This window comes from Apteryx mantelli, chromosome 2 (assembly GCF_036417845.1).
Source record: "Apteryx mantelli isolate bAptMan1 chromosome 2, bAptMan1.hap1, whole genome shotgun sequence".
NCBI classification, from domain to species: Eukaryota; Metazoa; Chordata; class Aves; order Apterygiformes; family Apterygidae; genus Apteryx; species Apteryx mantelli.
The window spans coordinates 163,009,647-163,034,205 of NC_089979.1; the positions used below are offsets into that span (position 1 = coordinate 163,009,647).

A 24,559-nucleotide genomic window follows, 5' to 3' on the forward strand; every position below is an offset into this window, starting at 1 on the left:
CAGAGCGGCGGCGGCGGCACCGGAGGGGGGAGCGGCCCTAAGATGGAGGAGGGCGGAGCCGCGCGGCGCTAACGGCGGGAGAGCCCGCGCCGGGGGCGGGGAGCCGCCCCGAGGTGGCCGGAGCGCGGCTCGGCGGCGGCGGCGGCGGCGGGGCCGCCCGCAGGCAGCGTTTCGCCGCCCGCCTCGGCCCGGCGGCGGCAGCGGCGGCGGGGGGGATCCGTGCCGCGCCGTGCCGTGCCGCCCGAGGCAGGGAGGAGGCTCCCCCTTCCCGCCGCCTCCCCGCAGCGCGGGCGCGGGCTCGGGCTCGGGCTCGTCCCGGCGGAGCGGAGCCCCGCGCAGCCCCGCGCCTCCGCGCAGCGGCGCCAGTAAGTGCCGGGGCGGGGGGGATGGGGGGAAGAGAGGGTCGCTGAGGGGAGCCCGCGGCCGCCGTGGAGGGGCTGCCGGGGGGAGGGCGTCCCTCCCGCTGCCCCCTCCGCCTGCCCGGGTTACGCTCGAACTTTTTCTTTTTTTTTTTAATAATAATAAAAAAGAGCAGCAAAGGTGGGCGAGGGAGCCGGGGTGCGGGACCGTGCTTGGCCGCGGGGCTTCGCCTCCTGCGGGGAAGAGGCGACCGGCAGCGCCAGGGCATCGCGGCGGCGGGGCGGCCCCTCCGCTGCCTGAGCGGCCCTCTCCGTCCCCTCGGTGCCCGCAGGCGTCCCGAGGCCATGGCCGCAGCCGCCCCGAGGGAGCCGCTCGGAGGAGGCCCGCAGCTCTGACCTGCCCCGGAGCCTCGGCGCGGCCTCGGCCGGCCCGGCGCCATGGGCAACGGCGGCTCGGCCGTCAAGGTCTGCGCCGACCACCAGGGAGGCATCAACTGGCTGAGCCTGAGCCCGGACGGGCAGCGGCTGCTCACGGGCAGCGAGGACGGCACCGCGCGCCTCTGGAGCACCGCCGACAGCCAGTGCCGCGGCCACCTTCAAGGTACTGGTCCTCCTCCTCCTCCTCCTCCTCCTCCTCCTGCTCCTGCTCCTGCTCCTGCTCCCCTACCTTTCCTTCGAGTCCGGAGCGCAGTACAGGTTGCACGGCACGTGCTGGGCTCCTTCGGCGCCCGCCGCCTGTTGAGCAGCCCAAAGCACGCTTGGCTTTTCTGGTTCGGTTCTGCTGAGGATTGGTTACGATGCTAAGCAGAAGCCGTTTCGCCCCCAGAAGGTTAGCAGCGCCGCTGAAGACACGAGCCCTCTTATCGCACAGTGTAGAACATAGCGACCGCCGAGCTTCTGTCTCTATCCGGAAGCCCTCTGCTTCTCACCCTCATGAAGTCTTGACTTGTTCATTCTTTTTTTTTCGTCCTTTTAATCATCTCATTTTCCAGATGGTCTTTATTTAGAAGCTCTTTACTCAGAAGTCTGGAAACAAACCTTACTAAATAAGATTTATGTTTCCATAGACCATAATATCTCCATGTGTCCAATGCAGCTTGTTAGGCTCTTTTGTTCCAAATTGGTTTTGCATTTTTAACAAAACTTTAATCCATAGAGTAACATCTGAATAACTACAAAGAAAAATGGAGCTCTGTAGAAAGCACATGCAGGAGCCAAGATGTGGACCAAAGATCGTGCTTGTGTTCTCCCTCATTCATGTTCTTTTTCTCTTAATGCAGCAAAAAGCCCACCACCCTCTTGGAAGTTTCTGATCCTTTTTCCTTCCAAAAGTAAATGTTGTGATTTTTTTTTTTTGTTCGTTTGTTTTTAACTATAGAGTATTGTTTTGTCCCCACATCCTACCATTCTTACATCTCCTGGAAAACTTACTGCTTTTGCTTTAGGATTAGAAATCCTTTTAAACTACCCATTAACTCTTTACTAGAAAGAGGAGTATATTGGATAGTATTCAGAATCTGGCCTACGTACTGCTAGCGTTTGGGGTAAACCTTGAAGCACGTTGGTCAGGTGCTTTGCGAACTGTCCATTGAATCAGATTATTGTATATATTTTATATTTATGCGTGCACACAATTCTTATCTAAATTAATATTCCAAGAGCTGTAAGTAAGACAAAGCTATACTTACAACACACAGAGCGCTTCCACCAGAGCATAACCAACAAACTTCAGTGGTGGCTGCTTTTGACCAGACCGGCGCTGGGCCTTGCCTACCACAGGGGGTTTGGGTGTCCTCTGTGTGCCTCGAGTGTTATTGATGGTCAAAATCTGACTGACGGACTTCAGTGAAGTGATCAAGATGTTGTCTCAGAGCAGGGCTACGTGATGCTGTGAGAAAAATATTGGTGGTTGAAACCTGCCTCATATAAGCTGCTTTGTAGAAAATTTTCACGAAAAGTGGGGATGGGTGTAGCTCTCTTGCAGGCCTGGTGATCTGTTTAATTTCTGACATCTGGTGAATTTCCTTAAGAGAAAACAAGACTGCGTGTGTGTTTGTAATGTGAATTCTAGTTCACTGATCACTAAAAGCCTTCAGACTTGTTTTTCATTTGTTTGAATTTGTTGAACCCTCAGATGGTAACAATTTTTTGAGCAGCCTGTTCTGGAAGGGGACTGGCAGCTGGAAGAGTGTCATATCTCGTTGTTAACTCTTAAAGCTGTCTTTTATTTTCTTAAAAGAGACTTTCCTTATAATGACATCTGGAAGATGTCTTACTTTCTGGAGCCTGTCGTGTATTTGTTTTGTTGCAGGTAACCCACATGCCATCTGAACAGGTGTACAATTTACTGTTAGGCTACTAATAAGCATGTACTTGTCAAAGTTGTGGTTTACAGTTATTCTGACAGTGTATTTTATTATTTCTGTTTTATGATCTCCGTTCTAGTTGTCTCTCAGCTACAACATATGAATATATTATTCGATTTCAGAAAGGAGGACTTCCAGGGGTCATTAATGCAAATCAGCTTTGCTTTATTTTTGAAAACTCTGAAAGGATTTGGTTCAGGACTGAACTGAGCAGAAATGATTGAAGGTGTAAGCATCACCAGGAGAAAAGGAGAGGTCACAGTCAGCCCTCAGTAGATAAAGAATTCTTTGTCATTTACATGCCAAGGACTCAAACTGCAGCAGTAGTATTAAAATCTGTTTTTAATGCTGTCAGTGAACTTAACTTTTACTGAGCAGTCTGCTTTCCTCCTGATCTTTACCTTGGTTCTTTACTATCTCTCTATTTTGCAGCATGGTTCTGTTTTTCTACTGTCTCCCTCTGTCTGTTTTTATTGTAACTATAGAGCCCCAACATACTCTGGATGCTGTATATGCTGTATATAATAATGCTCTTATTCTGTCTTTCTGTGTTATTTCCTTAAAGGTATACTGATATATCGAAAATTGTATTTTTTTCTCATGTTATTAGTCATAATGGGGAGCGTATATAAAGACTTTCTACAAGTTATGTTTTTTGCTTGTGTTTCATTCAACTTGGACAATAAAACTAAACTTGCTGGTAAACTTGCTAATGTCTCTTTATCATAACCTTTTTTCATAGTCTCTTGCTTTAGTTTCATGCTGTTCTTTGTGTCCTGACAATCAAAAGGTTGGGCTGAAATGTAGTCTTTTTTTCTTGACTTCAGAAGAAGGAAGCAAAATCATTTCTTTATTTAAAAAAACCATTTTTTTACTGGTTTTAAACTCCAGTAATCTGAGTTTTATTATACTAATACTATTTGAGCTCTGTATGTTTTTATAAAACTATTTAGTTGCCTGACTGCTGAAACTTAACAGTTTCCTTCTTTCACTTATTCTTTGTGTCAGTGAAGCAGAGTTTTCCACTGTTAATTAAAAATGTTGTGGTTTTCTACAAGTCCTTAAACGTGAAGAACGTGGTTGTACGTTTAAAACTAGAGCTTCAGAATCTCTGTGGCTCTGGGGTTTTCGATCAAGACGAATTCAGTTTATTGCATTTTTCTTTGCTTGGTCTGTTCTGCTTGCACACGCTGTGGTCGAGCTTCCTTTTTCCCCCTGTGTCATTTCTAGGGCATGAGAGTTACATCACCTTTTGCCACTTAGAAAACGAGGCCGCCTTCACGTGCAGCGCGGATCACACCATTCGGAAGTGGGACGTGATGACAGGCCAGTGCCTGGCCGTGTACCGAGGGCACACGTCGATCGTTAACAGGTTGGTTCCACGCAGCTCTTCTGTTAAGATCACGCAGTTGTGTTCCTGTAACTTGTTTTTGCACATATCGTCATTTTACCACAATTCTCCGTTACTACGCTAACAAAATGGGTTTTGTAAACCATTGAGCGCATGCTACACGTGTTTTGTGCTGTAATGATTAGTTTTCCTAGCAACAGTGCTGACATATCCATAGACAGCGGATAGGAGAGAAATGAAAGGCACACGGCAGGGGAATTGAATGCAGCGCTAGGAATGGAATTCCAGAAGAAATTATTCAATTGATAACAGATGATTCTGATAAATAGATTTCAAAACATCACGTCAAGCCTTTGTGTCAGTAAGAGGGATAAAGGCAGAAATACTATTCCTGCTTGTGCAAACTGAGTTTAATATTAAACTGATCGTGCATGACTGTTGGGCCTGTCGGTTTAAAGTGCCTCTAAATAGTTGGAATGGGTTTAATTAATCAGAAATAGAGCAGTCAAAGATTTTTTTTTTCCTTTTTTTCATCCTTACTAAACTAAAAACACGTATGATATGTAGCTAGATTCTGTAAATAGTTAGGAAGGCTGGCTCTGTCTGTATGTTGGCACTGGCCTGATGAATCACTTGAATTAGCAAATGGGAAATATGTTCCCCATTTGGATGACTTTGTTCCCAGTTTGAAAGGTTTCAGAGGTTCCTTTGGTCGACAAAGAAGACAGGTCATCGTGTTCCCTATCTCTGGTTTGGAAATGTGAACTGTAGAGATTGTTCCGTTGCTATCTGTTTGTCCAGCTACAACTCATTATTGTGGAGGCCCAGTAAGTTGAATTCTTGCGCTGTAATCTCTGATTCGCTCTTCAAGTATGTAGTGAGTAGGGTGCTCTTGCTCTGCTTTTTTGAGCTCCTGGGCTAAGTGGCATTAGCTATATTAATGTTTCTGCAATCTGTCTGTTTGATGATGGAGTGATGATTAGCTTTGTAGACTATCAGTTATAGTTCAGGTTCTTTTTTTTTAGTTCTAAGCTGTTTTCATAGGTCGGTTTATAAATAATTATTTGTTTAAAAAAAATTAGAAAAATGAGTTCTATTTTTACAAAAACATTAATTATCACTATGTAACCTGTGGAAAGTAAGTAAGAGTGCAGGCTGGAAAAGATTTTTGAAAAATGTGAATGCCCAAAGCTACAATGCTACAATGTCCACACTGGAGTAGCTAAATAAGGGTCTCATTTTTCAAAAGTAGAAATAAGGAACTCTTTTGTGTAAGAAATAGTGTGTTCATATATAAGGTGTTTTAAACAGGAAAGATGAATCAAGGTTATATATGTGGTGGTCATGCTACCGTTTCTTGCTTCAGTATTCTTGACATTGAAATTGTGACCCAAAAATAGTTATTAAAGAACGGTACTCTAAATGCTTGCAAACTTTGTTTTTTACAGGATCCTAGTTGCCAAAGATTATCTCTTTAGTGGCTCCTACGACAGGACAGCCCGCTGTTGGAGTGTGGACAAGGAGAAACAAATCCAGGAATTCCGGGGCCATCGGAACTGTGTCCTGACTCTAGCTCACTATTCCTCCAAGGATGTTCTTGAAGAGGAGGAGGAGGAGGAGGAAGAGGAGGAGAAAGTGAGCAGAGACCTCCTGGTGACAGGTAGCACGGACTGCACTGTTAAGGTCTGGTGGGTGTCTAGTGGGCGCTGTTACCAGACTCTGCTGGGACACACTGGAGCTGTCTTATGCCTTATACTTGACGCACCAAACAGGGAGCTGTTTTCTGGCAGCACGGATTACACCATTCGCACGTGGAATATTGTCACTGGTGAGCAGCTGAAAGTGTTCAAAGAGCATCAAGGATCGGTAATTTGTCTAGAGGTAAGAATGGAGAATTTTTCAAGAGCCATTCGAGGGGGTAACTATATTCTAACTGCTGTGAGCCTCAGTTGTCTTGTCATCCATAGAAGAAACTCTTCTGAGACAGCATGTAAATGGTAAGCTTAAACATTCATCTAGTAACAAAACAGTAGCACTCGATAACCTTGAAACAGCTCCTCTTTCCCTAAAATGCTTCCTGGTATCCTCTCTGCATCTAGTGGCTGTTCCAGTCTAGTTTCTAACTCAGTAAAATCCTCCTAGGTCTTGAAATTCATGTGTGCCATGGCTGGGAGCACTGTTCTTGAGCAGGATTGCATACATAGGATCATCAGTCTTTGAAGAAAAATAACATGAGCTGTTGTTGATGTGAGGAAACAGACATGGGATCAGATAAAGAGGGGAGGGGAAAATTCAGAGTAAACCAGATACCTTCAGAAAAAGGAAAAATTGTGGGCGAGAGTTATTAGGGAAGCATAAAACTGAAAGAAATCCTGCTTTTAAAAAACACGTGGACGTAGTTTGAGAAAAGAAAGAGAGAAACTAAGGGATGGCCAGGACAAGAGAAAGGGCAAGGAAAATGGAAAAGTAGAGCATAGGTGAGAGAAAACAGGAAAATGGTAAGGGGGAGAGGGGAAAAATGCAATGTGACCTGAAGAACGATATCCTCTTTTTCTCCGTTTGCATTTTTTTCTGGTGAATGTTGGCAGATTTGTTTATGTTGCAGAAGAGAGAAGGAGGTTAGGCAGATGAAGAAGGAAAAGGGGAACTATGGCACAAGTACTTGTCCTGTAAACTCCATTATACACCAGAAAACGCTAATGGAATATTTAGAAAAGCAATATGATGGTCTGTAACTTAGTTTCAGGTCAGCAAACCTACATGTTTTTAAATACCTGTGCCATATTGACTTCCATCAGACAATAGTTTTGTTGCTACTCTCCTTGTTTTTGTTTTTGTGGAACATAATTGCTTCTCCTTTACAGAGGATAGAGTATGTATTTTTAACAGCTGTTTAATAAATGTTGTCTCTGGTTCTAAAGAAAATAGTCGCAGTCGATATTAGCAGACTAAGAGCCCAATAACACTGAAGGAAGTTTATTTTCCTTCAGTTTTAGAGAGGAGGGAAAAAACTAAATCATGTTGCCCTGGAGTAATGTTTGTCTTGCCTGGGTAAATTCTCAGTGTTAAAGCTTGTTTTTATGATATTGTGGTAATATATTTTGAGGATGCTCGAGTAAATCTGTTGCTGTTCTTAGTGTCACGCTATGTTTTGCTGCTTAATTGTAACCCTTCTCCAAGGCGCAAATTGGCAGCAGCAGAGCTGGCTTTAATTTAATTGGGTTCTTACTAAAATTGTTACACAAAACTGGCTTGATGCTCTCCCAGAAGCCTGGGAAATTCAATTACGCTCTTTGAACGCTCAAGAATGAGCGATGCCCCTCCGCTTGTGAGCAGAGAGTTAAACAATGGTTTTAAACAAACAGAACGTTTTGTAGGGGAGAAGAGAAGCGAAACCAACATATCTTTTTGGAAAACCTGAACAATTCAAACTACACAAGACTCCTGCTGCCAAGACTGTGTTGGCAACAGTCCTGGCCAAATCCTCCTCTTGTCGCTGCGAGTAACTGGTAGCCGGTCGCTTCTCTCATCACCAGTTGACATCTGAGGCTAGAAGAGTCCAGCTGAGGTACACACTGCCCCCAAAGAGAGCATTTAGTTTGTGGGGCTCTAAAACCTGCCCCAGCTTAAATAGTCGGTGTATTGCCGTTGAATAACTTCAGCCTGTCGATCTTTCCTAACTCCTCGCTCTTCCTTACAGGGTTCAGCACTAGCCCTTCTGCTCCACTTGGCTGCCTCTCAGCACGGCCCACGTGGTATTTTGATTCTTTCAGAAAGAGGTCAATCACCAGAATCTATACAAAGATGTTACAACAGAATGGAAACTTCCCGAATAGAGTGCTTTTTATTATTTTTTAAAATTTTTTACTTGTTTTCTTCTCGAAAAGCTCTCGGAGCCCTTTTTGCCCGGGGCTGCTTTGTGACAATGTCGCAATCTATGGCAGCGAGTTAGGATAGTATTTTTCAAACTGGGGGTCAGGAAGGACTTGGAGGTAGTTGCGAATTGCTCACACTAGCCAGCAGACAGCTTTAACTGTTGGCAATAGTTCAGTTTCTTCACGGCAGAGGAGTAAGCCACTAATTACACCAGATTTTCACTCCCTTGTCCTGGAGGAGCTGAGCTGGTACCAGCAATTAAAAGTAGCTAGCTGTTCTCTGGCTGGTACAAAGCTTGTGTGGAGAGACTATGAAAACTTACTTCTGTTTTATTTATGCAAATAAAAGACCCCAAGGGAGGTTGCCCTTTCAAAAAATCTGAGAAATGCACAGTGTGAGCTCTTGTCCTGGACACGGAACAAGAAGAGTTTGGATATTGAGACCATATTTTCCCTAATTTTAAAATGTACCGTTATTAACAGGAGTGCCCCAGGATGTTATAAACTGCTACAAATTAGGTCAGGACTGTTCCAGTCAGCTCCCCTTGCTTTCCAGTGAATACCGATAGCGGCCCTGGAGCAGTGAATGGAAGTTTGCGGGGCTTCCTGGAAGCGTCGCCATGGGTGAATATCCGTAAAGCACACCCTGTTTTCCACCTTGCTTCCTGCATTGCTGGCATGTAAAAAGTAAAGAGGTAATGCCACAGGCGTGGGCAGATTTTGAATGCTCCCAAATTGCTCTAAGATCCTTTGGGTCCCTGTTAGAGGTGATCTACCAGCTGAACTGGCTGCATGGGGTCTGCTGTCAAAGTAGTCTTGCTGCAGATACCAGCTTATTCTAAAGCCATTCTTCTGTCCTTCCTCCTCACTATCTAAACGGGACTGGCAAAAGTTTTGCTGCTAGACTTTGTGTCCGCAGCAGGAATTTTGTGCGTACCAGATGCTTTGGCTGCCTGACTGCTTTGCTCACATAGTCCAGCGAGGTAGCAAGCAGTGGGGCAGCCAGAACTGTTCGCTCTGTATTTCTCCTGCAGGGTAACGGTAGCTTAGCAGACAAGGGACGGCAGCTGTTTTGTCTGCTCCCACTGTATATAAGAGCTGATGATGAGATTTTACAGGAAGCAATGGGAAAAAGCAAGGGTGGGCTGAGAGCAATCACAGAGCTCATTCTAGTTCTCCCACTTAAAAATTTCAGGCCTGGCTAAAGACCAATATTTTTAATTAATAATCAGACATGCATTTTCCTTAACACAGCTGCCTGCAATAGGCTGAATAACCCTGACTTAAATATTTACTGGTATATGTTATTATAAATGTCTCCAAAGTGGTTTTGCAAACTATTCACAAGGATTGCTTTGTCCTTTGCTGGTTGTTCAGCCTCTGTGAGTACTTATCAAAATTGCACTGCCAAAAGTTGGCAGAAAGAAATGATCCCGCTTGGAATTTAGCTTGGATACCACAGCAAGCATTCTTACTAGGATGAAAATTGCAACAGGAGTTGTAAATGGACGTGAGTGGGCAAGGACTTGCTTTAGTTCTCCTGCAAAAGATCCTTTGTTGGGATCATTCCCTTTAGTTGCCTTTTAAAGCTGACTAGAAGAAAAGAATGCTTTGAACAAAGCCATTGCCTGAACTCTGTTTATGCACTTAACTATAATGATCACAGGGACATAATGTTTTCTCCTGTCACATCAGTTAGCAATTAAATGAAGTGCACATAGTTTTTGTATTTGTGCTTGTATTTATTGCATAATTCATCCAAGGCTGAAGACGTGAATTAGAGGAATATGAATGTGTAGAGCACCTGTTTGTAGAAAAGAAATATATTTCCAGGACCATTACTTTGCCCATTACTACAGCAGAGAAGTTGAAAAAAAAGTTTTTTAATGATCTGACCAGAGACTTCATTCTAGATGGAGTCTCGGGAAAAAAACCCTCTTTCTTGCCCACAGGGAGTTCTTTAGCTCGTTAAAATGGATGTGGTTTGAACGGGATCCCGAAAGGCTAACTCAGCTGAAGGCTCACTTGAGATTGGTCCAGTTGGTGATTTTTAACTCAGAAGTGGTTGTGAACTGAAGGCCCAGCAGACAGGTTGTGGGAATACTGACCCTGATGGGGAGAATAAACCAGCAGTGGGAAATGTGGCTGGTGATGTGAACTCGAGTTCCTGGGAACCGGCCTGAATGCACTGACCTTCAGAAAGCGGATGTATCCAAATCTGATTGCAGAGCTGATTGCCTCTCCTTGGATGAGAGGTAAATTATGTCTTATAGCAAAGGTTAATTTGAAGAACAAAGTCCGTTCCTATAAACTGTAGGTTGAAATGCCTGCTAAACAGCTCTATTTCAAAATTTTTCTGGCATTCATACAGGCAAAAGTTGTCCTAAGCTGCTGCATGTATTCAGTTCAACCAAGTTTGTGGAGCAATAGGGACATTTCCGTCTTGAGAGAGCAACCTTAGATGAGATTATTTCTGTTCATTTATTTGAGCAGTGGTGTCCAGGGGCTACAACCAAGGTCAGAGTTGCATAAAATAGGAGATTTTATGTTTAAATGTGTAACTATTTCAACATTTACGATCTGTATGTTGCCACTGCTGTAACTTTGCTAGTTTTAAGCCAGTCTGAACTTTCTCATGGAACAGTACATCTCCAGTGCTTTGGCCTGGGGAGTAAGACAGATTTGTTCTATTCATGTGTCTCAGGGTTTTGTCTGGTTCAAAGCAAAGTCCCTCAGAGTAATGAGAAAAATGAACAGGCCGGAGTTACAGATATTGATGCAGTGGTTGTCTGGCTGAGGCTTTAAAACTGGGCATCTGATTGCCATCAGCTTTTTTATTCTTTTGAAGCTTCTTGGGTTTGAAGTGTCCACTCAGCTCATTAGGATCTGAGCTGCGGATCTTGTTCTGTGTTCTCTGCTGTGCTACAGGTGTCCTTGCCTTGCCATGTTTTTCCCTGTCAGGAGCTTTGTAGGGAAGTTAGCCAAAGTGAACAAAGCTCCCGTGAAGCCAGCCAAGGAAAATACAGCTCTGAAAGGATCACTGCTTCTCCAGGCACTGGCAGATTAGAATATGTAATTGTATCTACTGATCATTTTTAAACCGAGAGTTGACAGACTTCGGTATACTTGGAAAATATCGAGTGAAGTTTTACATCTTTCTTTTTAAATCATATGAAAATTAAATTCCCTAATAAGGATAGGACTGAGGCCTAGGGAATTGGATATGGGTTTTGGAGCCTTTGAGCTGGAAAAAAAAGGCCCAGGTGTTATGGTCCTGTGGTTTGTAAATCCACAGGTATTTGCTGGGATGACTCCACCTGGGTGCCTGTTTAAAAAAAAAAAAAGGGGGGGGGTGCCAGTCTCAGCATCTGGGAAGCTTAGCTCCCACCTAAGCTGCAGCATGATCCAGCATTTTGGTAGAGAAGTCATTATGCTTTGTCCAGCTCCCAAGAGGGGACTGATCTTCTGGGCTTCACACATGTCAGCAGGGATATTTAGCCCAAGGAACAGCAACTGTGGACATTTTCATTCAGAAACATGACAAGAAGGAAGGAAATTGCTTGTTTGTCCAATAGCCTAGCAGAACTGGCAGACCAGGGTTAAATGGCCTCCTCAGACTGAGGAGATCTCGGTCCATTTGGAGAGTGCCATGACTGCAGGACAGGAGAAGCCACCTCCGAGGAGGCTAGCAAGAGTTCTAGAAGGAGCTCAAGCAGAAGGTGACCCGAGTGGAAGTCAGTGCTTTGGACACCTGTCTGGAAGAGGGCAGGGGGATCTGTGTAAAGTCCCTCTCTCTTGGGCTGGTCAGATAGTTTTCAACATAGTCATTACTTAAGAAAAAATAATTACAGGAGCCAAGGGCCTGCGCTGCTGGCTGGTCCTAGGACCTCCACTGCTTCCACAGTGAAGGTGACTTGAGCCCAACTAGCGTGAGGGTATTTGCGCTGTTTCCAGCCTTGGCGAGGCAGAGCTAACCTTGCTGTGTCTGCGTTGGGAGATGCTCACGCCTTCTGGATGCAAGCTCCCAGAGAAGTCTCTGGAATAAAAATACTGCTCTGATGTGGATCAGATTGAATTGGTGCTTCAGTCTTGCTCTTTTCAGAGAGAATCCCTTCTGGTTTTCATAGTCACTCTTGACCAGTTTCAGGGATACTGTGCTCTGTGCACCGATGCTTGTGACAACTGCTTGGAGATGTATAAAGCTTCCTGTGCGTTGGAGGGGGGGAATCAGCCTCCCAAATCAGGGCTGTACTCTGGGATTCTGGCAGTCAAAAGTTAGCGTGCCATAAGCTTCAAGTCCTTTTTTGGATATGGACTTCAGTTGCCTTGTATCTTGCTTCCCCTATCTATACGGTACGGAAGATAATTTATCTTATGGTTACACAGAGAGTGGGGTCTGCTTGTAAGGTGCTGGGGCTGGGGGCACTGTGTGCAATTTCTCTGATTAAATATAGATGTTGTTGTATAGTGTTGTAGCTTAGAGTGAAGCTGTAAACTAGACCTATCTTTAGTCAAGTGAAGTGGAAGTTATCTCACCTAAACTGATACAGACGGCTACAACTGAGATGGCTATCCTTGTCAGTGGGGCAAAATAGCCTTTTTTGAGGGTCGGCCTATTTTAGGCATCTCCTTCAGGATGAGATGAATCATGCCCTAGAGTACGTGGCTGTAAGGGGGCTATCTCAGCTGCAGACATCTACATCAATTTAAATGAGATGATGCCTGCATCATCTCACTAAAGTTAGATCTGATTTACAGCTTCAGCCCGAGCTGATAGCTATTAGTGGGGAAAGCCATCAAGAGCTATTTCGTGCGCTGTGTTTTAAAAATACCTTGGAAATGAGAGGCTGTGTGACAGTCGGAGCCTGTCCTGGGTTTTGCTGCTGGCTCTGCTGCAGTCTTAGTCTGTGACATCCTTGTTTAACCTGTTAGTACTCCTGTTTCCGAGCATGGTTGAGGGGGGAGATGCTTTCCAGGGCTGCACATATAGTGTGACTACGTCCTTTGCTACTGTGCTCACCTGCTTGGGGGGAAGGAAAGTATATAAATGTGTACCACAGGGCAGCCTGGGTGGCACAGAGGCTTTGAATTTAGTGAAGGCAGTGGGTGTGCAGTCCGTCTCTCCGGGTCACTGGCTGGGCCATGGAGGCTTTTACGGCTCTTAAGATCCTGGTGCCATAAATTAGCTGAGTAAGCCCACATCATTTAACACATTTTTATATCTCGCAAAGAAGCAAATCCAGGCAAGCTGCTGCTATTCTCTTTCACTTCAGCATTTATACACCCACTTGAATGTAAAAATTAAGCAGCGTAACCTAATGTACCATTAATGCAGAGTGGCATTTACCTGCAGGAGGTTATAACTTAGTGTTTTCCCTTGTTCAGTGGGTGGGTTGATGCTGCTGGCATGACGTTTGGAACAGAAATGCAATGACTTGGCCAAGAACAACCCAGCAGGACCCCAACTCAAAACAACCTCTTGCTTTTAGCAGGTGCACTGTGACAAGGTTCTTCATGCCTGTTCAGGTTGAGCCCTGCAATTAAAGGTCAGGTTACCTTTCTCGAGCTAATTGTGTAGCTCTCAACTTTTGTTAGCACTGCTGGTCATTCCTTTTCTTTCCTCGTTGAGATGTAATATTATTGCCATTGCTAAAACAGCTCAAAAGTAATAGGATGTGACACTTGGAACTACTGTTGGCTTTTAACAGTGGTATGTGTTTTACAAGCTCCTGATGTTTAGCTATGAAAACTGTCCCGTGGGCCAAGTTCTGCTGGTAGGAAGCACGGACTGCTCCAACTGGGCTGGTGGGAACTGGGTCTAGAGATCATATTGGCCTGGCCGCTTTCTTACGCAGTTTAGCGTAGTCCTGTCACAGCAATGCTTTGTGTCTTTACATACAATTTATTTGATGATCTTACAACACTGCGTGAATGTTTTCTGCGCAAAGCTCATTAGTGATGCCTTTCGGCAATGGGGTGATTCCCTCTGGGAATGGAGGTGGGGAGGGGAGAGAACAAAAATCATTTCCACCTCACAGAAAAAGAGCGTGCAAAGAGTGGGGACCAAGGGTTTATAATAATCTGGGTGGAGGGGAAGAGCTGGACCCACAGAAGCAACATCAAGCAAGACCCATGTCAGGCTGATCTGTCACTTGTTCGGCAGCCAGTGCCTGACAGGGTTCCTGGAGACATCTGAAGAGCGTAGGGGGTTAGTGCTCTGCTGGTCTGTTCAGCCTTATGATCGGTGTGTCTGGAGGGGAAACAAGATGTTGTTACTCCTGATGCAAATTCTGATTCTCCCTCCTGTCTCTGCACCTGTTTTCTGTCTGTTTGACGTAGAGATTGTCGCAAGTCCATGAGACTTATCTCAAACTGTAACACCTGGATTGCTGGGAGAGCGCGTGATTGACCGGTTGACTTTGTTATACTGCCTTCAAATGGCAAGTGTCCAGCCAGTCTTCGGCTTGGAGGAGTATGCAGTCAGAGCTGTATGCAGTGATGGCTGCTAAAAGCTTTAGTTTGTTTTCCTTAGATGAACGTAGAATGCAAGATTTTCCTTTACAGTGTGGAGGGTTTCCCTGCTAAGCTGCCGGGCTTTGGATTTAGGAAGTCTCGTATAGTTGCTGTGCACGGGCTAGCTTGATAATCTTGCACAGGTCCCTCACTTTCCCCCTGTCTCCGTTCCCCATCTGCACGGTGCAGGCAGGAATTCTTCCCTGTGCCATCCTGTCTGCCATCCCTGTGCCTCCACCTTGTCTGTACGGAAGGAAAAAAACCAACCTCCGCCCTGTGCGCTTGCATGACGTGCAGAATGACTGGCACAAAGGGACCCCGTTCGTCCTTGGGGTTTGTAGGCAGGGTTGCTCTACGACAGGCAGCAGAAGGTAGCGCGATCGAAGATGCTGAGAATCCTGTGGGGCGGATAGGTAATTATTTAATCATTAGATAGCACTGTAGAAAGACTTGTGGAAACACAGATACCAAACAGTTTCAAGGAAGAAATGTTTCTAAATATTGACCCTGTGCAGTCTAATCCTGTTAAACTGTGATTTGTGTCGGGTGGGATTTTATTTTTAATTTACTCTCTTTGTCACTCAATTATTTGAGAATTTTTGTTTTAATTGAAACTTGTGATCTTATTAGTGTTCTTGCCACCGGTGCTTTGCAGAAGCTACACTAGATTTTTGAGGTTCTATTAATATAACTAATTCTGGAAATAAGGGAAGCATTGTTAAGCTCAGTGAAATCCTGCCTGCTCGCACCAGCAGATGGGCTAATTTTTTCATCTTCTGAAACGTGGAAGCTGTTTTTAAGGCCAAAAATTCAAATGGGAGACGTGGTCGTGAAGAATGCAAGATTGGTTTTGCTCACTCTCCCTCTGTTTCGAGGTGTAATTCTTGCTCTGTATAATTGGCTTTTCAGTCAGAAACCATGACTTCGGATGAGTCACTTCAGTGCAGTTCTCTCACGAACGTGCCTCAGAGACTATTGCTGATGTGTTTTTTTTCTCTTCCCTTCAGCTAGTGAATCGGCACTTGTATTCAGGAAGCGCGGACAGGACAGTGAAGTGCTGGTTAGTAGACACTGGGGAGCGAATCCAAACGTACAAGGCTCACAAACACAGCGTTAGCACTTTGAAATACCACGCTGGGATCTGTAAGTTGCCTCTCCTATGTTCAGCAATCCCCTGTCTCGTTTTGGATGTTTGCCTTTGCTCAAAGACTGTTAATAGAGAATACTGTAATTTTGAAGGCTTGGGAAATTGGGTTTAAATCCTGAACTGACTGTGGGGTGTTGGCGTAGCCAGGATTTAGCCTCACTAGTCTGGTGTCCGTCAATCTGCTTCTGCTGCGGGGACAGCAAGTGCTGCTGCTGAATGTGCGACCCTGTGCCTGCCTCTGCTGCGTGGTAGGTCCCGGGTTATGTATTGTCCTAAACCAGGATCGCACCTCAAATGCCCACTGCTTTTTTCTAGCAGTTAGGATTCCTGTTCAAACTCTGCTCCTTTCCTAGACTCATTTCTGCAAATTCTTCTCCTTTTACCTGCCCTCTTTCCTGTCCTTGTTCCCCAAGCCACCTTTCCGGTGTAGCCAGGTATTGCTTGCCTTCTTACTAGTGCTTGGGACTCAGCTTCGTTGCTTTCAGTACCCCTAGTAATAACGATATCTCTATGCAAATGCCTGTTGTTGATATATCTGACCATGCAGCTTCCCTCATTAAATCCCTCTCTTGCCTGGCTTTCCTTCAGCGTGTCATCCATGCACTTCTGGGTTTGGCTTGCAAGGCTGTGGCTGTTTTTATCAACCTGAACCTCTCTCTACGCATCAGCCTTGTCTTATGCTGCTGCTGACGTTAGACCTGATGTGCCTTCGTTTGCTTCCCAAACAACTCTCTCTCCTTTACCGCATATGGGTTACAGGGGTTGTAATGCCTTTCCTGAACTAGTCTAGAAAGTTACAGTGCTTTTCTGATTTAATTTTTGTACTTCGGCTATGAAATCCCCATGTAACACCAAACGAATAGTTTCCATGTGGGGCTGGTTGTCTCTTTCGGCAGATAATCAGTATGATGCCGATAAACGACTGACAAATGCAAGATGATATGCACTGGAAGAAGGTGGTATCTGCACATGCAGATTACAGTTTGATGACGGCTGTCCAACATCATGCTTGACATGGCTGACTGACCACGCTTATCATCCAGTATCTGAATCAATTTCTTAATTATGTTTGAAAACTTAAAATGTAACCAAGCCCATAGGTAGTTTTTGATTTTAATCAGTAAGCCTTTTTTTGGCCTTCCTTGCAACCTTCAACCCACCACACTGCTTTTCTCCCTTGAAATAGTCATAATTTATAGTTAATTTTGGCTCTTCTCACGTCCACTGCAGAACAGCCCCTCTCTCCCCTACCCGCAGGTTATAGTTTCTGCTGATTTCAGCCTTTGCAGCTTGCTTAAAGGCTGAAATGGAAAGGGGAGAGGGGCTGAGCCGAGGCTGCACCCCAAAGTCGTCATTGCTCAGAGATGCAGACAGGTAGGGGCAGGGAAAAAGAACCAGAAATTTTAACCCAGGATGAACACTAGCAAACAAAATGTTGATTTTTTTTTCCCTTTTTTGAATTAAAAGACAAACACTGAATCCATCAAGCCTACCCAAAGGCAAGATAACTGTGCTAAGCTGATGTTGGCCTGATCCAGTAACGAATCTTTATGTCCGGTTGGGAGATGGAGAGACTGTTTCCTTTATTAGTGAGGCCTCCAGAGCTGCAAGTTTCAGTGCTGATCCTGCTCTTCATCCAACCGGTATATACTTGACCAGGCCGTCAGAAACCATCATACAGAAAACTTAGACTCAAAGAAAAGTTTCATTCCAAGATGCCACCCCCATCAGCTCTGTGGCTTTCTCTGTCTCCCTCCCCCCACCCTGCCAAACACTTGCGTTATTTCTCCATATCACTGTCTTTTGTACAACGCAGGCAATACTGCTGCATTTAGTCAGACCTGTGAAGAACATTTGATAGTGCGATAGAAGTGTTTGCAATGTTATTTAAATCAAATGCAAAAATAGTGAAGTGTCAAACAGGGAGAACTGAATTGGTCCACTTGAAAAGTAGAATAAATGTCATGGAAAAATGTTAGGGACCTGTCTGAATACAGTTTAGAGGCATTTTAATTTTTGAAAGAGGAAATTTCCCCTTAGAAATGGATTTGCATACTCTGATTGGTTGCGTTATACCTTGAGATTCTAATTGGAACAAGATTATTAGGTGCTGTATAAATATGCGATCAGAGGTGTTTTCACTTCTTCAAAAATGTTGGCATTAGCATAGCTTAAAAAGTACCTGCTGCTCACCTGGGACAGATCAGCACTGTGTGTATATTCTCTATCTTTTGAAAAAGTGAAGAAGATACTTCAGCGCAAATCAGCTTTGTTAATTCGTCACATTTGCATCAGCCCTGGAACATGGAGAGAACCCTTGCTGAAAAGCAGTAACTTTGTGTTAGAAGATCTTAGCTTTGCTATCTGATCAATACCAAAGACTAGTTGCCCCAAAGGGTTTACAGTCTAAATAAAAGTATATAATCTAAGAATGAGAGGAAAAATACATATGTGTGTTTCCTAAATGTCTCTGTATAGTACAGGGAGTCCCGACAGATTTGAGAACTAAACCATCAGAATGTGTTTTTTAGTGGCTTTCCTCAGTCTGCCTGTGTAATTAATAGCATGGGGAATATTCAAGCTGGTTCTCAATCTAATTTACTTAATGAAGTTATGTTCGTTATTTGTCTCCTACAATACGTGCTTCGTCAGTTAAAGTTTAATTCAATTTATGATTTTTCATGTTGCAAAAACTCCAAGGGAACACTTCAAACCCTCCCTCCCAAGACTCTGAAATTCAAGTAAAAAATAAAAATGAAGTGTTGATTTTTGTTTGTTTGTTTGTTTTGCAGGTGTGTATATATATATAAGCATATATTTAAATGCTAAATCCAGGTTAGATTAACAACTTCCCTTTGAAACTTAGAGGTGCAAAGAGACTTCCTAAATCTAGAGTGACAGTTCAAAAGACATAAAAGATAGCTGTCAAAAGCAAAGTCCTGATAGTGGTAACAAAAATAAACTGACAGCTGTAAAGTGAAAACAGCTCTTAACTGGTTCCTACTCTGTGTGTGTGTGTGTGTGTGTGTATGTGTGTGTGTGTGTACACTAGGTATTAAGTGATTTCCATTCACTGGGGAAAAAAAAATCAGTATCTTGTTCTGTGCTGTGCATTGTTGTTACTGATTTGCAGAACGGGACGCGGGGCTTTTTCAGGATTGTGTTGGCAATTGCGCTTATACCGGTCCTTATACTGGTCCCTATAAAATGAGGTTGATTTTCCTCATCTAGATGTTTCTTGAAGATACCCTTTGGGTGTAGCCAGGAAGTACCCGGCCTGCTGCTGTTTAAGTTGAAGCTGGAAGGTTGATGGCAGTAGGTAGCCTGTTGGCTGATCTCATGTTAAGAGCCCTGAATTTACTACAGTGCTCATTTCATCACCTCTCCTTAGGAAACCGGTTCCTTGATCTCTCCCAAAAGATAAGGTATCTATCATCTGTGTAATTCAGGCACTTCAGTTTTGCAAATTTTTCCATGCTAGTGGCTTTTGTGAAGGCATGAAATGCAGGGATAGCGAATATATTGCTTTTTTGCAATTCTGAAGTTTTTATCTTTATGTAAAGTTCAGGAGTTTAGGGTAAGTGAGGAAAAAGTGGTGTTACGAAGACAGTTTGTAACCCTTAAAGCAGGCCAATGTGCTGCTTTTGGGGTCTGTTGCTAAATATACAACCTAAATATTCAATACTACCTTATAGCTTCTGGATGCAGCAATTCTGGGGCCTAATTGGAAGACCCTGAGGTGTTGAGAAATTGTTCTCAGGCCCTAGTAAGATACTCCAAGGAAACCTGATGAACAGTCAAAATTAAAAAAAAACCCAAACCCTCTTCCCCCCACACAAACTCCTATAGCACATGTTCTTTATAGTACATAGAATACAAGAGTTATGGCCCAAACCCTCAAGTAGTTCTGTGAACACCTGTGCTATTCCAAAATGGAGATTATAGCTTGGACATTGAATCCCTTAAGGGCTCTGCTGCTTATAACGATCCTAAGCTACAGGATTTAGCTGAAGAAGTCTACTCTTCTAAAAATATTTATGAAGCCTGGCTAGCTGCCTAAGCATGCTACTCACCTTTGAGGGCAGAAGATTTAACTGTGGTATTTCAGCATAGATGGTCCTGCTTATTGATAGTAAGCTTTTGGTTGAAAATGGGTGAAAAATATGGTACGTTTTAATAATGGAAAGGCCAAATGTCATGTTATTAATATAAAAGAGGGTAGCAGTCTGTTACTGTGGTTTGAAGCTTCCCGGTACAGATGCTCGAGTACTTAACTTCTGCTGCTTGATGCAGCAGCAGAAGTGATGAAGATACTGTCATAATGAGTGGGAACCTGGAAATAACTATGGTGGAACTAATGGGAAGCTTGATAGAAATCCTTGACACCTGACTCGATATTCAATTGCCTGCTTAAGCTAGAATTACTGAAGCATATTAGACAGAGCAATACATATGGAAGAAAAGAGCGTAAATAGATATTTGAAGTGTGTGTGGAGTGAAATGCTGATGTAGGTAGGAACTTCAGACTTAAGGAAGTTCAGTGCTTTGAAAAATGTGAACGAAAAAACAAGCCTGCTGGGGTCAGTGAAATTAAAGTGATCTAATCTTGGTATAATTGAGAAGAGAAACAAGTCTAGAAATGATATATCATGCTCCTTAGTGAATGGGTTTTTGGTATGTTTTTGAACTCGTGTGAACTGGCCTTATGCGGCTGCTGACATCTGGCTACACGCTGTGTTGTGCGGTTGCCTTGCAGTGTTCACAGGAAGTGGTGATGCCTGCGCGAGAGCTTTCAATTCCAAGAGCGGTGTCCTGCAGAAGATCTTCCGAGGACACAAGTTCATCATCAACTGCATCCAGGTAAGGAAGGCGGTTCTTTGCTGAGCCAGATGTTGGGCTTTTTCACTTCTGATTGCTGCCTCATTTGTTTTGTGGGAACTGATATGGCCAGCTGTTCTCCGCACTCCTCAGATCAGGCATTTTTCTAGGATAAGGCAAAATGTTATGGACTTGAATCTTCCTTTCTGTAATCTTACAAACCCTTCTTGCTAGTAAGGGTAAGTGAAACCACAAAATGGGTCTCCAGAGACAGTCGGATGCCTCTGATTGATTGGAGTTTTTTCAGGTCAGTTAGGCAAGCATCCATAAGGGATGAGACAGATATAACTGATCCTGTGTAGGGGCAGGGAATGGACTCTGACCTCATGAAACCCCTTCTGTCACATGAGACCATGTGATGAAAAGTACTTGCAATGCTCTGTGCTGCATAGAAGTTTCTTTCCTATTCAAGCAATAAAATATATAGCATTATCCCCCTAGCTCCCCTGGGCATGGCATCCCTCAACAGTCTAGCAACTGGTGACCATCCCATCTGGTCTTAGTCAAGAGCTAGTGGTGATTTCCATGTGTTACCCCATATATAAATATTTATATAAAATATGGCCATCAGCATGCGGCCAACAAGTTGCTTGTGTATTGTCTAGGTAAGAGATGTCTCTGCCTGCCTAAGCTCAAGGAGTCCTAGCACTTAAATGTTAAAAGGGGGGAAGTTAGTAATCCTTGGGGCAGTGTTAAGATCGGTATCATGGTTTAAGTTATAAATCACAGGGAATCCTGGGGAGGGGGGTTTGAATCTGAATTGAATCCCATGGGTGCTTTGTGCGTTTAAGGATCCACATCTCCACATATCAAGATCTTCGGTAAAAGCTGTGTGCAGGATGAGGATTTTGTTTAAGAACATGAGACTTTGTAAGCACTCCTGACAGGTTGGCAGTCAAAGGAATAAAAGAAAGGAGATAAAATTTCTTTTGGAGTCGATCCCAAGCACAGGCAAATGTAAATAGACTTTTACTTTTGTATTTTTTTTTTTTTCTGAACTGGCAAGTGGCTAATTGGTCTTAAATTGCAAACCTTTGGGTATTGAGTAATTGGGTTTCCTAGTGTTCGTTGCCTTGCTCACCGCCATGAACGCTGTGCTTATATATGCACCTGTATATATGCATCTGTTAGAGCCGGGTCTGCAAACAGTGCAGTGACAGAGTCAGCCGTGACCCCCCCGCTCATGGCTATGAGTGATACGTCTTCAGTGACGCGGTGCTTGTGGTGCCCTTGTAAATGAGACTGTTGGGTGGGATGCTGGCTACCGTGGCCTCCCTCGGGAAGACTGAGAGCCCCTGGCAGTCCGGAGCAGGAGGGAAGGATGATGGAGACCTATGGCCTGCTGCTAGGGAGGGTAACTGGAAATGTTACCAACAGAAATAAATGTTTCATTAAAGAAATAAAACTACGGGGGGGATCAAGGTTAAATTACTGAAGGGTTGGGAGAACAAAAAATTTAGAAAGAGAAATTGTACCTGTTACTTACTGCAAAGGAGGAGGGAAAGTGAGAAGGAAAGTGTCCCCCCAAAACCCCCACTGAGGCTGATTTTGGTGCTTCCTTAACCTTGATCTTCAAACCAACTGTCTAAAAACAGCACTGAAATTCCCAGCTAGAGCCTATTCTGACACTAAGAGTTTAGTTCCCCATTGCCTTGCTAGTAGGTTTAAGTTATAAATAACTCATGCTGTTTGTTTTTTAGGGCTCTGTGAAGTGGCTGAGAAATGAGTCCTGACTTGGTTATGTGTCATTCCACTTCAGCAGCTTTTGTGATAATTATTTACACCGACTTTTGCAATGAGCTATCGGGCCGTGAGTGTTAGGATCAGGCTCTGTTTGCTCTGACATTTGACAGTTTGATTGTGGTGATTCTGAGCTGTAGAGTTTGGTATTAAGTGTGACCTTGTTGTTCCAGATTCACAATGAGTTGTTGTACACGGCTTCCCATGATGGCACACTAAGGATTTGGGACATCCGGGGAATATGCAAGAGAAATAAGCGGCGTTTGAAGAAGGAGAGGTCCGCCCAGGGCCGGAGCTCTCAAAAGGGAAGCCTGTCTCGTCTTTTCAACAACAAAGTCGGCTGTATAGTACAGCAAGAAAATGGGGAACATGAGGCTGTTGAACTAATGTGACTGGCCAGGGCAGACTTTCCATCAGTGACCAAAGCTGAACCTTTTGTCTTCTGCGCTACTGTACAAATAAGCCAGAACGTGGAAAGAGCTGGGAAACAGCATTGCTTGAACCTCTTTTCAGGAGCCAGGCTTCTCTGTGACTGTGAGACAGACTCAAGTCAGACTGTCACTCCTGATGGCTCTTAGCAGATAGTTGAGCAGTACTGGGGTCAGGAGGGACTGCAGTGTGGTTCAGGTGATGTCTGGGGTGTGTGTGTGTGTGTGTGTAATTAGGAACTTATTTAAGACTGTGGGTTTGGTTTTTGTGTTTTTTTTTCCCCCAATGTCCTCTGGCACAGATGTTTCACACTTCTGCCTGGCTAGTACCTGATGAGAGGTGTTTTCTCCTGTTCCTGTTGCCTGCTCATGTGCCCTCTCTTCAGCTGAATGTAGAACTGAAAGCTGCCTTGCAGCGTGACTCTGAACGCCATATTCACAGCTCACCTTTGGGTCAGTTTTTTGCTGATCAGACCAGCTCATGCAGGATGGTGTGGCTCAGCAGGAAGGAGTGCAAAGCAGACTCAACTACTCTCTGGGAAGTTGGGAGTAATGGGACAGAAATTATTATTGTGGTTTTTTTTTTGTTTTGTTTTGTTTTTTTTTACAAAACATAAGCTAGAGAACAATTTAAACCTCAGGCCTTTTGTATCAAGGTTGACAGGTTGCCAAGGCACATCAAGCTGTCCTCGTCCCAACAAACTAGCTGGTTCTGCTCTTACCTTCTGAGTTCCCACACTTCAGCAAAGGAAGCACCAATGGCTTCACATATACCTTCCATGCTGCCAGGGGTGTGTGCTACCGGCCATCTGTTTGTCCCATGCACAGGTCCCCAGAGAGGGGGGTGCTGGGGGGGGGGGGGAGGTGGAAGCTGACCACAAGGCGCTGTGTCAGATGGAGGAGGCGCAGTTGTGTCAAAGCCTCAGCACGTGGAGGTATGTGTGACCTGACCTTGCCTGTCTGTCAGGCCTGGCTCAATTTCTCCTGTGCAGGAGACGGGGTACTGAAACGGGAATGAATGTCCAGTTGTAGTTGGGTGACTCAAGACTATTTAGATCAGAAGACAGTCTCAGGATCACAGGAAAATTCAAGTTGGAGGGGACCTCAGGAGGGCTGTAGTCCATCCTCTGCTCAAAGCGGGGTCAGCTATGAGGTCAGGCTGGATAAGCAGTCAAATTCAAGGGTACTTCTCCCAGTCTTTTTCCATGTTGTTCATCCCTCACTGATAACCACTGAGCCATGAATAAACAAGGGTTCTTATATTTTTCTATTTGCAGATACATCTCTTTGTAGCATCAGTGCAGAATATCTAACCATATGTTTTTATTTTTATGGCTTTATTTATTCTGTACTACAGCAAATAAAAATGCTGTAATACTTTTTTTTTAGAATGGAGAAATAAACATGTGGCATCTACAGGTTGTTAACAATCTAGTTTTTATTTTCTTTTCCTACAGAGGGGATTTGGCTGGCTGCAGATGCACGGCAGTTAAGAATGGATGGAATATGGAAAAAAAAATAAACATACACTTTTTGGAAACATTTCTTGCCTTTCCTTCACTGATGGGGCTTGGAATCAGTTGTGCTGAGGAGCAGTCCTGCCTCCTGCCAGTGATCAGACTGCCAGAACTCGGTTTCTTTAGTCAGTGGAGGGACGAATAGCCACAAACTAGAGTGTAGCCTTAAGGGGGAAAGCACGTGCGATTGAGCCATGCACACTGATTCAGATCTCACCTCTGCTGCTCGTGGTGGCTGGTATTTGTGTGCACTTCATAACCTTCCTATCCAGCAAGGCAAGGGTCATACCCTCTTACAGAGGCCATAGTTTCCAGAAAAGTGGGAATGGGCCCATGGTAGGGTGGCTGGAGTCAAAGCTGGCCCGTTGCTAATGTTTGTACTTAA

General features: G+C 44.3%; 1 protein-coding gene across 1 annotated transcript; it reads left to right on the forward strand.

Annotated features, from left to right (window-relative positions):
• The first annotated feature begins 200 nt into the window (after nucleotides 1-200).
• Nucleotides 201-24,201, forward strand: WDR86 (WD repeat domain 86). Its single transcript, XM_067291972.1, has 7 exons — nucleotides 201-365; nucleotides 692-960; nucleotides 3,956-4,097; nucleotides 5,525-5,957; nucleotides 15,472-15,607; nucleotides 20,368-20,471; nucleotides 22,403-24,201. The coding sequence occupies exons 2-7, from the start codon at nucleotides 798-800 to the stop codon at nucleotides 22,619-22,621; spliced, it is 1,197 nt and encodes a 398-aa protein (XP_067148073.1). The 5' UTR covers nucleotides 201-365; nucleotides 692-797; the 3' UTR covers nucleotides 22,622-24,201.
• Nucleotides 24,202-24,559: the final 358 nt, after the last annotated feature.

Bases quoted from the DNA above. Each gene is read 5' to 3' on its own strand.
- WDR86 (XM_067291972.1), top strand. From the start codon at position 798: ATGGGCAACGGCGGCTCGGCCGTCAAGGTCTGCGCCGACCACCAGGGA. The intron at 4,098-5,524 runs GTTGGTTCCACG...TGTTTTTTACAG, and splicing joins CACACGTCGATCGTTAACAG to GATCCTAGTTGCCAAAGATT. The intron at 15,608-20,367 runs GTAAGTTGCCTC...GTTGCCTTGCAG, and splicing joins GAAATACCACGCTGGGATCT to TGTTCACAGGAAGTGGTGAT.